Here is a 16,479-nt window from a genome sequence, read left to right as displayed (position 1 = left end):
TGTACAAAACCCCATAACTTAACATTTAGAAATTAGATTGAATATTTGTTGGTGTTACCACCTATAGCAGCCACTATCATGGCCAAATCCTGGTGGAATCTCTAGTCCACTGAAAGTTAGAAATATCTATTCCGATATAGATAATGAATAATTTGGATAAATTGGTTTTATGTCTTTCTTGTCCATCAATTATGCAGTATGCTGCCTCATTTGTTAAAAAGTCATGGTAACTGAGTAGGGTGGACTCAACAACTGCATGATAGATACATATATGTATATAATGTTTTGTTCTTTTGTTGTTTTTTGGGGGGCTTTTTTTTTTCTGTATGATGTATTGTAAAATTATTATGTTGATTTACATTGTGTATGCCTTCAACCCATATGGGTAAAAATGTGCATTTATATTCAATAAATTACTAAAACCAGTGTCTAACAGACCTTGCTGAGTAGGGTTTATACACACAAACAAAAGGGTTAACAGGCTAGTGGTCATTGTAACTGACTACTCAGACCACCAAGGTCCCTTTAAAATTTAGAAACTGTCATATATGACTCTTGAAATATTACCTTAATGTGAAAAACCCCCCTTTTTTTTGGACAATCAATGCATTTGAATGGGAACATGTGGTTGGAACTGCCCCTTTGTCCTCGGTTGGGAACTCCCCCTTTTTAAATGGCTGGATCCGCCCATGCTGCATCCATCTAAATTAATTTCTTAAAAACTAACTTTTAATTCAAGCAATAAGCTGCAGCTATTTGAAACACTACTCCCTATAAAAGCTTTTAAAAAGAGATGGAAAAGTATAAAATTAAATTTTGGATGATACAACCGTAAGAACTTGTTTTCTTGCTGCAAGTAAAAAATGTTATTTAAATTATCTCCCCTTATCTGGCTAAGTTGAAAAATAGAATAAAACAAAAGCAAAAGTTTGGTAAAACCGATAAAAAAATATTAATTTTGTTTATCGAAATAACCAATGCTAGGCATTAAATGCCAGTCTGTCTCAAAATTTACAGATCTATTTAAACAAAGAACTAGACTGATTGTGTACTATTATTTTACAAAATTCAAGATGACGGTTTATAGTTTAATCTATCGAAACATATATTTACTTACATGTTTCATTAATTATTTCTGCTTATTTTTTTTTATCTATAAAATACAGCTGACCAGGTGAAACCTGTATTGGGGGTCAAGGTCATCAAACAATCCCATAGTATTATAAATTGTCATGGATGTACTATTTCATTTGCATTCATATTGGTTATCTGTACATATGTATAAAAAAACATCTGAAACAATAAGTTTGCAAAAGCACCTTTTCGAAAGGTAATTAACAATAATAACCAAATTTAAATTAATACAGCATTACACAATTAATTCAAATTATAAATTATTACAAAAATTTCAACATTTTGGCTGTTTTTTAATATTTGAATCATTTATACACAAAAGCAATCAAGTATCAAGCTTAAAAATGCATAAAATGTTGGGGTTTTTTTTTACAATACACATCACACTTTATGTCTCTTTAGCACTTAATATTAAGATATGCACCAATCTGAAGTGATTTTCATGAATGACTTACATCTGTTGACAGAAGGTTAATTGTACATAGGGTCATGCATTCGTTACAAATCTACCAATAACTTTAGAGGATATCTCTCCAGTCTTTTGTTTGTATGAGTTTTTGTGAAAAAAATATTTGGTCTTCCTTAAAAAGATATTCTGCTATTATTATTTTTATTGCAAAATACCAAAATTAGGTCGGTCATGTGCCCAAACTTTCCGGTAATTATGGGTTGTTTATTTTGTTGAGTTACTTTCTCAATAATGTTTACCCCAATTCTATTTTTAGTTTTATACATATATCACAACTGAATATGTTTTATAAAAGTTCTATGATTTGAAGCATCAGCGAATACAAAAACTTCTTTTGATAGACCAAAAGTCTATTTTCACATTACCAATTTTTAACTCGTGTAAATATTTTTTTGATATTAAAGCAGTGGCGAATGCAGGGAGGTGGTGGTTTGACTCCCCCTTTTTTGTTTATGATCAATGCATTTGAATGGGGACATGTGGTTGGAACCCCCCTTTTTTATCCTGGGTTGGGAACAACCCCCCTTTTTAAAATGGCTGGATCCGCCCCTTTAAAGTAAGGTTCTATTTGATAGAACTTTCTGGTACATAATCAAGTAAGGGCTACTAAAAGAAATAAAATCAAACTTACAATCGGTGCAATTGTAATATTGATTTTACTTCTCTTACTTACTTGGCAGTGTACTATTATGTATGACCACAGAGAATGTAACCTGTCAAAAATTAGGAACTTTAGTGGTCATAAGTCAATAATATGTAAATTTTTTATTCAAGATGATTAAAAATCACTTATTTCATAACAATTTACTGTAGATTCAATTATTTATGAAGGTACCAATTTTCGTGGAATAAGGAAAACTACATATTTGTGGATATTCAATTTCGTGGTATTGTCAAAATGTACATACAAGTCTATAAAAAATTTGTTATTTCTTGAACATGAAATGTCATGGTTTACCATGCAATCCACGAAAATAGGTATCTGACGAATAATAATGAATCCACAGTATATAAAGAGAGCGCATTACATTTCTGTAGTGTATCGATGTACTGACAAAGTCAAAATTATTCAAATTGTGGAAGACTTCAAAATATACATTCTTGTAAAAATGTATGAAAATAGCACTACTAATATAAATATTAAAGCTTTCAGTGACAAATAAGTGACTATTAACATATATAAATCATCTTGTGGTGAGAATACTAAATAATTCTTTATCATAAAATATAAACAGGTAATTAGATTATGGTGTATGATGATACGGATAGAGTTTGATGAACATAGAAAATAATAGGCCCAAAAATTGAGAATGGGAGAAAAATAATGGGGAAAAAAGTTGAGAATGGGAGAAAAATTGCAAAATATATATAAACAATAGAAAAAAATGACTGAAAAATAATATGAAACAGACATGAAGAATAAAATCCAGACCCCTGTTTATGAAATGTATCTAATAATAATACAATGTGTAATATAGGCGTTTAAAATACATCATCATTACATGTACAATGGTATCATAAAACTGGCACAATTAAGTCATAAACAATCATAAAAAAGCTGGAAACAATATGGTCCATTTCTATAAGGAATGACAATAAATGTTTTCCTGAGAAACCTTGGAATTAAATCACAATAGTCAAGCAATTTTCAAAATCTTATTTTATTATTAAAATAAATAGCACTATAAAAACAATATTATATCTGACATTTGTTTTTTAAAATTGTCCTAACACCAATTTAATACATTATATTAAATCATATATGTTTACAAAGTCATCTATTAATTTTGAGCTTTATTTGTAGCTGTACATAAATATTATTTTGTAAAGTTTTATTTCTTACATTTATGAGGGGGATGACAGGGGGTACCCTTCTCCTTTTTCCTACCTCGTTCTCCTTTCTCCCATTAGAATAAAACATCTCCTTTTGAGATATTTTTTCTTGAAATATTAGAAATTTTTTTAAAAGGCGAGATATTTTATTTTTTCTCCTTTCTCCAACTTTTTCTCCTTTCTCCTTTCTCCTACCCCCCTTCTCCGTGTCTCCCTTACCCCTGTCCTCCCCATCATTTATAGGAATTTTATAAAAATGTTAAATATTCATGTCTGTAAACATTAAATAATAAGTACAAATATTGAACTTTTTTACTGGCATGTTATTACCCAATCATAACTGCTCTACAAAAATAGGCCATCAATAGACAGAAACATGATTGTATTTTGTTTTTCTGTAATAAAATGTTTGAATTTTCCATGTACTATAAACAGTTTCATACAAAATGTGACAAACTTATTTGGCTTGAATACAGGATTTGAGGTTAAAAGGTTGTGACCTTACAAGTTCAAGGAGCAAGACAAAACAATTTTTGTTTTGCCAAAAAATGATATTCCCATGGCTGAATTTGTTCCTGCTAACCAAAAAAAATTAATCATGATAAAAGTGTCCTCCAATTTTTCTTGTTTTAAGATATTCGAATAATATAATTATCTTACATCTGACATGCAAATCCTTTAAAATACATGGTTTATCTTTTTTTGTTTCTATGTGAAATTTCATTGAAATCAACCAAGCAATTGTACAAAATGTACTAAACAAAATCATGGACAAGGCATAAAAATAAACAGGGTGGTTTCTATATGTATACACCCAAACTTTGTTTTTAGCAGGAGTAAAAGCAATAACAATACATCAAAATGATGGGCCAAGTGAAGCATTATCAACAAAAATATAAATACACAAATGTTGTTTAGCTAAAAGTTTGAGTCTATCTTGTGAATTTGGTCTATATATTTATAGAACCTGATACACATTTCACAATTGATTTTTTAAATGTTATGATTTAGATATAAATGAACATTCAAAATATCTTTACACTTTAACCTTAATTATAGCATATATTGCAAAAAAAATCTATTATTTCTTATTATACTTAAATACATGTCAAGTGGCACTACAGAAACTATTACACATATTTTTGTTAACTTGTTGAAATGTTTTAATTTCCGTCTGCATTGTCCAAAAAATAATTAACACATGTACTGGTAAATAGATATATACAACTGCTTCATTCATATTAAGCTATTTAACAAAGTTCACACATAAACTTTCATATCATACAAATGAAAGATTTGCCATTCCTTCATAAGACAGCAGCACTCTTATCCAGTTTTAAAAGCAGTCGCTATTCGGAAAAAGCAAGGTTTTATCGAATTTTTATCTCTACATAGTTCAATATATGATTACCATACAATTAAATCACAGAAATATACTGTTTTGGTAGAGACTCAACAATTTGTTCGATATATTCAGTGTTGATGAAGAGGAATTTGAAGACCTACTCGGACTGAGGTCACACAGGACCAATAAATGGATAATTTCCTCTCTCCATCAGGCCACCTAATGTCTGTAATAAATCTTGAAATGATGGACGTCCCTCTGCATCCTGAAAAGAGAAAGACAATAAATCCTTTTATCGCTATTTTACGAAATTTTCCTTTAATCTTAATGACTGATAATTTCTTTTCTCAACACAGTAGAGTGGTATGAAAAATTATAGAAACTAAGGGCTGACGTGCTTGTTGTTTTCATTAACAACATCTTCATAGGTAAAATAGCTGTACCCGCTCAAGTGTGAATATCAATCTTGTCGAGATAACCAAAGATAATCTATAATTACTATATATACTATGTCTGACTATTAACATGATTAATGTGTTAATTTTAGTTTAAATAGCTTTTAGTTTTACTAAATAGATAATACAGAGGGGGAGGACAGGGGGTACCCTTCTCCCTTCTCCCACCCCTCTTCTCCTTTCTTCTACCCCCGTTCTCCTTTCTCCCATTAGAATAAAACATCTCCTTTTGAGATATTTTTTCTTGAAATATTAGATCATTTTTTAAAAGGAGAGATATTTTATTTTTTCTTCTTTCTCCAACTTTTTCTCCTTTCTCCTAGCCTTCCTCTCCTTTCTCCTACCCTCTTTCTCCCTGTCTCCCTTACCCCTGTCCTCCCCCTCAATACAATCTATCAGTATAGCTTTCATTTGGGAAAAAATCTTCTAGTCCTTAGGGTATTTTTGTTGATATATATAGAGTAATTGTAGAACTTTTAAATCATTCCAGTTTGTAAACATACAAATTCTTTGTTTTATATGCAGAATACATATAAAGAATATGTCATAACCATGAATCAAAGTGTCCACAAAAATATTATTTTCCTCCATTCACGAAAATTAGTACGCACAAAATAGATTCACAGTAAGCACGAAGATTCTTTTCAAGAAATAATTTGTTTTGTCTGAACCATATTCATCTCATATTCCTTCTTCAAGAGAGATGAGAATATTTGCTCCTATTCAGGATTACTGAAAACCAGACTCTGATTGAATACTGTAAATTCAGAAATTATTGCATTTATTATTGCAATTTTGTCCATTTAGACAAAATATGATTTAAAATTTTGTGATATTGAGAAAAATCTTTTTTAATTCATATAAAAAAATTCAAAATGTGAGTTAAAATTATTTCGATTATAACATTTTTTGCAATAATTAAAACATCACAATAATTTCTGAATTTACAATCAAACACATCTCATAGCCAATCATTTACTCACATGATTAAAGCACTTCATCATAACTTGATAAACTTTTTCTGGACAACTTTGAGGCTGTTCTAATCGTCTACGTGACTGACAAACGTAATCAACAACGTCAACATTCTTCATTTTGTCATATGGCATTTGACCTCCTGTGAAAGTTTCCCACATAAGCACTCCTGCAATATACATGTAAAAATAAAATTTAATCCACCTCACTTTTGCACCTGTCCCAAGTCAGGAGCCTCTGGCCTTTGTTAAGTCTTATATGATTTAAAATTTTACTTCATTTATACATTTCAGAGTAAAATATTATGATGTCCATTATCACTGAACTAGTACACATCTTTATTAAGAGGCCAGCTGAAGCACGCCTCCAGGTGTGGGATTTTCTCGCTGTGTTAAAGACATATTGGTGGCTTTTGGCTGTTTTCTGCTTTTTGGTCTGGTTGTTGTCCCTTTGATACATTCCCCATTTCCATTCTCACTTTTATTTGTCACCAAGAGCAAAAAATTGAGTGAAATAACCAATTTGTGACAGTAAAATCAAAGAAAAATAACATCTTTCAAATTGCCAAGTGATGAGAAAAGTCACAAGCCACCAAAGTAATGATTGTGTTATTGTGCTTTTGTAAATTTTTGTATTCTTGTCTTTCATTTTTGCTAATGTGCTTTGTCTGCATTCCTTTTTTGTGTTTCTTTGTTCACATACTTGTTTGTGTTATAGTGATTGTGTTTATATAACACAATGCTGTACTCATATTTTCACATTTATACCTATTATGTCTGTATATATACATCATTGTAAATATAATATAATTTTGTGCAACTGTCATACAAGTGAAAGGTTATTTAGCTAGATATGAATCCAGTTTCTTCTCAAGAAAATACCTATACTAAGTCAGGAATATGACAGTTGTCAATTAGTTTGATGTGTTAGAGCTTTTGAATTTGCCATTTGATTATAGACTTTCCTTGGAGTTTTGTGTTTTTGTAATTTTACTTTTTTAACATTGGTATATATATATACATACCAAATGCCCATACATCAGATTTACTGCTAAAACGAGTAAAATTTAATACTTCAGGTGGTGCCCATTTTACTGGGAATTTTGTTCCTTGAGAGCTTGTGTATTCATCATCCAAAACATATCTGGAAATATAAACAAAACAATTAAAAAAAAAATATATTATCTATACTACAAAATATGTGGCGTTCTTGTCATACATATATCTAAAGATAAATCATAAGTCTTATAGCATTTTATAGATATATATATATATATCAATATACAAATAAGATATGATAGATTGCCAATGAGACAACTCTCCACCAGAATGACCATGTCAATTTTGTTTTGAGAAAAAAAATCAGCATTTTAATTATGAGAAAGATCACTTTCAGTATGATTGATAAAATATATATACATGGTATATATGTCAATGAGGTAGCAACCAAACATAAAAAAAAACACCATAATTTTCACCCTTCATATCAACATTAGTTATAACTGAGTAATAGTAAAACAATGATTTTATTTTACATTTATAAACACAATATAACAAGAATACATATATAGGTCAGCAATTCCTTTGAATATTTTGTGTAATGCACAGAAACAAATCATAAATATAAACAAAGTAAAATTGTTTAATCAGTAACAATTTTCATAAAATTTTACACCAGAAATTTGATATGCAGGATAGTTCTATACATACAGTATTTGTTATATATTAGACCGTTGGTTTTTCCCATTTGAATGGTTTTACACTAGCAATTTTTGGGGCCTTTTATAGCTTAACGTTTGGTGTGAGCCAAGGCTCCGTGTTGAGGCTGTACCGTGACCTATAATGGTTTACTTATATAAATTGTTACTTGGATGGAGAGTTGTCTCATTGGCACTCATACCACATCTTCCTATATCTATGATCATGATGATATAGCTATATAGTATACTGTCAATTCAGAAATTACTGCAAGGGCTTTATTAATGCGAATAATGCAATTGGGTGAGTATCACAATAATAAGAACTTGCATTCTGATAACCGAAATATAGACCTGTGTGCACTTTTTTGGAAATTTCAATAATTAAACTCGCATTTTTGTCAATTCTTTAAAAATCACCCAATAATTTCTGAATTTTCAGTACATATCAAATCCTGTTAAAATCAAAGCACATTGAATTGATTCATGTATTCCAAAAATGGCTGTAAACTGATGCTTTTGAAACCAGGAATCAATATGGACTGACAAATTGTACCAGTATTTCAATTCTCATTGCAATCCTAGCACGTAAAGTTTCTTACCTAGCTAAACCAAAATCAGCAACCTTTACAACCATACTTTCTCCCACCAAACAATTTCTTGCTGCAAGATCTCGATGAATGAATTTCCGTTTTTCTAAATAAGCCATTCCATTACACACTTGAGAACATATGTCTAATAATGTTGCAGTTTTAGGCATTAATCTTGCCTTATGTCTTCTCAAATAAGTTAAAAGTGAACCTGTAAAATTGAAAAGGAGATGAATATCGACATTATTTTGTTTTCAGAAAATTCTAAATGGTGTATTTTTTTTATTAAACATGATAGATTTTTTATAAGAAAATAAAGAATTGACACAGAGATATGTCTTACCTGTCGGCATAAAATGCTGTAAAAGACAATCTGATGAATAGCAACATTGCTTATTAATTCAAAGTCATAAGACTATGATCTAGTGGACAGGGCCTCAAAATAGTTGACAAAATGATCATAAGATGCACAACATAATGTAACTTTATAAAAAAAACTGTTGTCTGTTGTAAGTAGTTCCTATCAAATATCTGTCTATAATTTCCTGTTTACAAAATTCTGACTTGCAGCAACATCAAATAGGAAAAAGGCAAAGTCAGGTCTGTGTTGAATAAAGTAGAAAAAAATAAAAGAATGTGTTCCATGGGCACAGATGCCCTTGCTTGTAAATATGCAATGTAGTAAAGTTAGAGTGTATTCAGCAATTATTCATTTATAAAGGGACATAATTCAAGAACCCTTCACCTAATCACTGGGGCATAAAAAATGCAAAAGCTAAAAAGGTGACTTATTTTTCTTCATTACTTACCATATGGCATTAATTCTGTTACAATAATAAGTGGCCGTCTTTTAGTTACAATACCATACAACTGTACTAAATTTGGATGATTTAATTGTCTGAAAATTAAATGAGATATTTTCAAATAAAACAAGCCTTTACAAGACATTTACTACCACTTGAATAATTACTTAGGTATAAGTTTGAGACTTACAAGAGAGATTGTCCTTGGTGCTGTGACGTTTTATTGAGATATCAGTGTTGATGTCATTTCTTATGTTGCTCTGCTGAATTGAATTCTGTGTCTATTAAGAATTCCTTTTTTAGTTGTTGTCAAATAAATCTATTATTTAGTCTATTGTTTGTTCATAAATCAGGTTGTTAATTTTCTAAACTGAATCAATTTACAATTTGTTATGTTGCACCCTTTTGTGGCCTACTATATATGGTTTAGGTTTTGCTCATTGTTGAAGACCATAACTATGGTGACCTATAATTGCATACATCTAATTAGTCATTTGGTCTCAGGTGGATATTTGTCTCATTGGCAATCATACCAAAACTTCTTATTCTTATATCATTTAGTTTGGAAGATATAGACCATACAAAGTGGCTATTAGTCCATTGTTGAATAAACTCTGCACATTAAGATTTGTAAATCTGTATTTCTAGTTACTTTCTTTTTGACATTAACTAAACATTTGATCATTTTTCTTCTTGATTGTTCTTATTCAATTCTATCATTTTTGCAACTTTAAGTCTCTTTAATGCAAAGCTATTTTTGACACTGTATTTTTTTCTTTTTTTTTGTATGTCAAGGCTTTTATTAAAGTTCTAACATAATGATGAATGAAAGCTAATTTCAGTGTGTTAATATGGGTGTTTTGTTTTTTTGTTTTTTAGTACTTTGTAAAATAGTGTCTTCTTTTAATTTATATTTCAGACTATTGTGAGTTCTTGCTATCTAATTAAACGAGTTTTCTTTTTGCTTGTTTTGCTTTTTTTTCAACAGAGTTTTCATAGCAAATTTGTCAGACTTATGCAATTATCCAAGCCTCATTATGAATCTTATTTTTTTAGCCTCCTTATGAATCTATTTAACCCCTTTTGTATTTCAGCCAATGCCTTGTCAGTTTATTTTCGATTTATGAGTTTGACTGTTCCTCTGGTATCTTTCGCCCCTCTTGTTATGAATCATATTTTTTTAGCCTCCTTTTGAATCTATTTTGGCCCCTTTTGTATTTCAGCCTTACGTCATAGTTCTTGCTTCCTCTATAAAACTATCTTCAGACATTGTGCCTTCCTTCATCATTTTAACTGCTACAACCTTTCCTTTCCATTTACCCTGGTTAACAGTCTAAAATAAAACAACAATTTTTTTCTTCAAATTACAATTAAAACTTATTTCATAAATTTCGAACAATGATAAAATTAACAATGCCACACGACAATCTAGTTTTCCTATATTTTTTATCTAAATAAGCAATTTTTTCAAAGATCACAAGATTTCCACTAAAACCAGTATTATAACAAAGAACAATTACTCTGACACATATATATGGGAAACAACTTTTATTAAGAAAAAGAGGTCCTGCAAAGTTATTTTAATCTTATCATGCTTATTGCTTTACAAAATTCATGTTTTAGATATTACTCAATTTATTTCACTTGACTGGGCGGAGTTTAACAGGTTCGCTCATAATAAACCAGTCCATCTATAGATAAGTGTTATAGGATAAACTCATTAATGAAGTGTCCAGTCATTATTTATTAAATTCCTTTGATGACACTGATAGGTGATTAGAAATCAGTAATAATTATAACGGCAATCATCCTTGTCACACACATCTTCGAATAGACTATCCTTATGCAAATTAAAATGTAAGCTCTGCCCGATCAGTTGAAATAACATTGGTAATACTTTCATATTTTATAACTAAAACTTCTGTTTTTATTATTGTCAAGTAGAGCTACTTTTGTTGAATAAAAACTCAATAAACTCTGTCACATATTTTTCTAGAATAATATTTCTTTAAGCCGATACTTACACCAAAACATCCAGCCCCTAATTGTTGTTCTATTACTATTTCTGTGGGATCTATTTCATATTTACCTAAAATAAAAATGCATATATCATATAATTTCATCAATAACAAGTAAACAGCTGACTATGCAGTATGGGCTTTGCTCATTGTTGAAGGCTGTACAGTGACCTATAATTGTAAATTTCTGTGTCATTTTGGTCTCTTGTGGACAGTTGTCTCATTGCCAATCATACCACATCTTCTTTTTTATATAGCTAGTGCATGATGCTAGAAAAAATAAGATTTGAATGCATCTTCTAAATTCTACTCAACTGGATTTTGTAACTAGTCTAGTTATGTTGTGCCAACACATTAATATCCAAGCACCTCATGATTCAATCAATTTGATATTTGTTGACCATCATATATAATAATATAACCAGGTGCTCCGCAGGGCGCAGCTTTATACGACCGCAGAGGTCGAACCCTGAACAGTTGGGGCAAGTATGGACAAAACATTCAAGCGTGATACAGCTCTGAATTTGGATTGTGATCAAATTTTTGATATTACATGGTTTTTTTTTACACAAAACAAATGTCAAGATTTTACAAATCAATCAAAGATTTCTTCTTCAAACTTTTTAAATCTAAAATTAAATAGTTGATCATGACACAGCATAGGTTTCTGACACAGAACGAATGTGGTCTAATGAACTTAAAAGTTTTTTTTGCCTTTGAGCAATTCACTATGCTGTTGAATATTAATCCTCTCAAAAAAATGTTTGAAGAAATTTTCTTTTTATTTATGAAATCTGAAATGAGAAAAATTTAAACCCCCCCCCCCCTTTTTTCACATCCCCGTTTCCCTTTTTCCAAAACTGATATCAATTCAAATTTCTAATGGAGTTTGCAACAATAACTACTCTTTTAAATACATCATAAAATATTAAAATGTAAAATATAGTGCTTGTTATCACTGAATGGTAAAGATTGGTTGGTAGTAAAAGTGAATATACATTGTTTATTGTATAAAACAATAAAAAAAACTTCATCAGCAACATTTTATATTGGCAAATTTCCAATGAAGTTATTTACATAAAATTATTGGCAAATAAAAATAGACAATGGCATCATAGTCATGTCTGGCAAATGTCCAACATACATTATCTAAAAACATTTTAGGTAAGATAAGGGAAAAAAAGCTTCATCAGCAACATTTTATATTGGCAAATTTCCAATGAAGTTACTTACATAAAGTTATTGGCAAATAAAAATAGAAAATGACATCATAGTCATGTCTGGCAAATTTCCAACATATAAAATCAACTACTATTCTATACAAAGAAAGATAACTCCAATTGAAAATTAATTGCTATTGCACAATATTGTGCAATTAGATATTTCTTGCTATTGTGCAATACTGTGCAATTGAAAATTTCTTGCTATTGCACAATACTTGATATGGAATCCTGATTTGGACCAACTTGAAAACTGGGCCCATAATCAAAAAGCAAAGTACATGTTTAGATAAAGCATATCAAATAAGCCCAAGAATTTAATTTTTGTTAAAATCAAACTTAGTTTAATTTTGGACCCTTTGGACCTTAATGTAGACCAATTTGAAAACTGGACCAAAAATTAAGAATCTACATACACAGTTAGATTTGGCATATCGAAGAACCCATTTATTCAATTTTTGATGAAATCAAACAAAGTTTAAATTTGGACCCCCATTTGGACCAACTTGAAAACTAGGCCAATAATTAAAAATCTAAGTTCATTTTTAAATTCAGCATATCAAAGAACCCCAAGGATTCAATTTTTGTTAAAATCAAACTAAGTTTAATTTTGGACCCTTTGGACCTTAATGTAGACCAATTTGAAAACGGGACCAAAAATTAAGAATCTACATACATAGTTAGATTCGGCATATCAAAGAACCCCAATTATTCAATTTTTGATGAAATCACACAAAGTTCAATTTGACCCTTTGGGCCCCTTATTCCTAAACTGTTGGGACCAAAACTCCCAAAATCAATCCCAACCTTCCTTTTGTGGTCATAAACCTTGTGTTAAAATTTAATTGATTTGTATTCACTTTTACTAAAGTTAGAGTGCGAAAACTAAAAGTATTCGGACGCCGACGACGACGCCGACGACGCCAACGTGATAGCAATATACGACGAAAAATTTTTCAAATTTTGCGGTCGTATAAAAACATGGCTTTTGGTAGCTACATTTTATTAATCATGTTCAATTGCAAAAATTTCACGAATTAATAAAATCTTCCAGACAAATTTGGGATGCACACAAAATATGGAAACAATTTTCATTATTATAATAAAAAAAACAGGGAATATTGTCCAGTGTTCTCCCCAGGATTTTTGGATAGCGCTGTGTTAAGCGCGTAATTTTCTACAATTTTCAGTAACATTGTCACGGCGCGATGATTTCAATGATGTCCTCATCATGCTCATGGAAGTTAACCCTTTGTTTGTTAATGTTATTGTCTGGATATAGAAGAAGAGTCCTTTTTTCTCCATTGTAAATTCATATAATATTATATTATCTGTGTATAAAACCCAAGGAGAAGTCTTTTTCCATGATGGGTCTATACCAGACTGCCTCTGTGAAGATTTCTTAGCACTAACAGGTGATGTTGCAGAACATGTAGGATCAACAATAAAGTCATTGTCAGTTTCTGTGTTTGGTTTCATAACCCACTGTAGCAGTGTACTGATAACCTCACAGCGTTTGACAGGACATTTTTTAGCATAATGATTTCTCATTTTTTTTAACGTTTTATAATATTCAAATGGCTTCATCCAAGCTGGACATCGAGAAAGTGAATTTCTCAAGTCGTATCAGCTTGGGGTTTGTTTTTCTAATCATATCCTCTCAAATGTTTTCAAATGGTAAAATTCATTACTGTAGAATTGCTGATTAAACAATTATTAGTTTGGTAAGTTGATAATAAATACTTCAAAGACTTGCTCATTTTCGGGGTTCGTATGGATAGTAAACACGGCAAATTGTAACAAACCCCTGTGTATGATCGTTTTTAAAATCATCATTTGTTCAAAGTTTGTAAAACAAGTTTGTGAGTGTCGTCGGGAAATGCAGCCAATTTATTTCATCTCATTTCATTCATATATGCCTCTATATATTCTTTAAATTAAAAAAAATAGATGTCAATGTTGAAATCTTTGTTTATTTTGATTTTTCAAAGTCGCCATTTTGTAAAATTTATTAGACTGGTCCTGTGGAGTTACTTTATACAACGGAAACAATTTATTCAGAAATAGTAAACCAGTCAATCACATGATCCGAAGTGAAAAATAAGCGGGAAATTTGATTTTTTTTTTTAAATATAGCGACGCGCTTGCGTTGGATAGCGCTGCGTTCAGTGCAATAGAACAGCAGGAAATTGTGATAGCGCTGAAAAGCGCAACGCTAAAACGACCTGGGGAGAACACTGTGTCACACAAGAAAATTGCCACAAAAAAATATTTGTAAGTCATGAACATTTCAGTTTAGCTTACGATCAATGTAAGTCATAAGATTATTTGGTAAAAAGATTTGTAGCCTATAATAGAATTGCAACCAAAGTTTTTCATAGGCCAAAATTAAACTTACTATGACCAAATCCTGCAGTAGCTGGTGCTGTTTTACCTCCCTCTGGTGCTGGGGGACTTCTTAATCGTGTTGACAGTCCTGAAAGATAAGAATACATGTATCACTATTAATAGATATATGCAGGTACAAAACAGTGAATTAGACCAAGGATTAGCAAATTAGTTAAGGTAATCATTACTTGATTTAAACACCTTTTATATTTTTTTATTCGCTGCTAATTCTCTGCATTTAGGAGAACCATAAATGCAGACTACATAGCTCAGAGTTAAAATAATGCTTCTGGTCAGCTGGTAGGCTGACAAATCATCTTACAAACTAGCTCTTTAAGGTGGTACCCAACACTTTAACTAAAATTAATTTGGCTCGATTAATTTTCATAAAATTTTGACAAAGTATTTTGAACCTTTGACAAAAATATAAAAATTTCAAAAAATTTGAACCAACCGTTTAATCAGAAAAAATACACTGGTTATATAGCAGTTTGACAAAAACTTGTTTTGATCATTGAGAAGCTTAATATTCCTTTGAGAACACAACGTCATTAAAACGTTCTGCTGATTTTACAGAGTTGTCTCCCTGTAGTGTTAGGTACCACCTTAAAAATCTATCTCACATTGTCATTCTACTAGAAAGCAGGGTATGCATGGTATGTATTCACATCATATTAACAGGCTCTCAGTCTGACTATGTGTATATTATTTGCTATCAAACATTAAGGTGGTACATAGCACTACAGGGAGATGATGCTGTAAAATTCAGTTGAACATTTTAATCACATTCTATTGTTAAGGAAATATTAAGCAATAAAAATAATGATTTATCAAACTTCTATATATATCCAATGATTTTTTTCCGATAAAGTGTGTGGTTCAATTTATTGATTTTTTTATATTTTGTCAAAGGGTCAAAGTAAATATTGTAAACTTTTTATACTGCTGACTGATGATACCCACTTATATAAACCCTGAAACCAAATTTCAGAAATCCTTGTATTGTAGTTCCTGAGAAACATGAGAAAAATGTGACGAAAATTTTCAACTTTGCTATCATGTGTAAAATCATACAAGTGTTCGGTAAACAGGAAGTTACTGAGTGATGAATCTGAAAACGCATCACACGGTATAGCTGACTTATATAAACCCTGAAACCAAATTTTAGAAATCCTTGTATTGTAGTTCCTGAGAAAAATGGGACGAAATATATTTATGGGACGGACTGACAGACTGACGGAAGGATGGATGGACAGACAGGTAAAACAGTATACCCCCCCTTTTTTTAAAGCGGTTTAAAGTGGGGGTATAATGAGCCAAACTTACTTTAGTCAAGGTGTTTAGTACCCCCTTTAACAGCAGTCCCTCCATCACACAACCTAAAAATATTTTACCTACCTGCTGAATCATGTTTGTGATAATGAACTAAATCCTGAACTGAGGGGAATGCATGTTTTTCTGCTATGTAAAACATTCCTTCAGTATTTTTCTTTATATGATAATGTTTAACTGTTCCATCACTGAAAATACAAATTATAAAATTATTGAGATTA

The 16,479-nt window shown here is 30.7% G+C and overlaps 1 protein-coding gene across 4 annotated transcripts in view; it reads right to left on the bottom strand.

Moving 5' to 3' along the window:
* Positions 1 to 1,912: 1,912 nt before the first annotated feature.
* Positions 1,913 to 16,479, bottom strand: part of LOC143042720 (tyrosine-protein kinase Tec-like) — a 33,418-nt gene continuing 18,851 nt past the window's right edge. For all 4 annotated transcript variants that reach the window (XM_076215156.1, XM_076215160.1, XM_076215158.1 and 1 more), the window contains 9 exons: positions 16,325 to 16,446; positions 14,937 to 15,014; positions 11,325 to 11,389; positions 10,530 to 10,633; positions 9,307 to 9,395; positions 8,510 to 8,708; positions 7,236 to 7,354; positions 6,220 to 6,380; positions 1,913 to 5,046 (listed from right to left, as the gene is read on the bottom strand). In XM_076215156.1, coding sequence (XP_076071271.1) covers positions 4,954 to 5,046; positions 6,220 to 6,380; positions 7,236 to 7,354; positions 8,510 to 8,708; positions 9,307 to 9,395; positions 10,530 to 10,633; positions 11,325 to 11,389; positions 14,937 to 15,014; positions 16,325 to 16,446 — 1,030 coding nt within the window. In that variant the 3' untranslated portion in view covers positions 1,913 to 4,953. The remainder of the gene's footprint in view (positions 5,047 to 6,219; positions 6,381 to 7,235; positions 7,355 to 8,509; positions 8,709 to 9,306; positions 9,396 to 10,529; positions 10,634 to 11,324; positions 11,390 to 14,936; positions 15,015 to 16,324; positions 16,447 to 16,479) is intronic.

Source organism: Mytilus galloprovincialis, chromosome 8, assembly GCF_965363235.1.
Source record: "Mytilus galloprovincialis chromosome 8, xbMytGall1.hap1.1, whole genome shotgun sequence".
NCBI lineage: Eukaryota > Metazoa > Mollusca > Bivalvia > Mytilida > Mytilidae > Mytilus > Mytilus galloprovincialis.
Note: the sequence above shows the minus strand (reverse complement) of the source record. Positions and strands in the feature narration are given on the sequence as shown.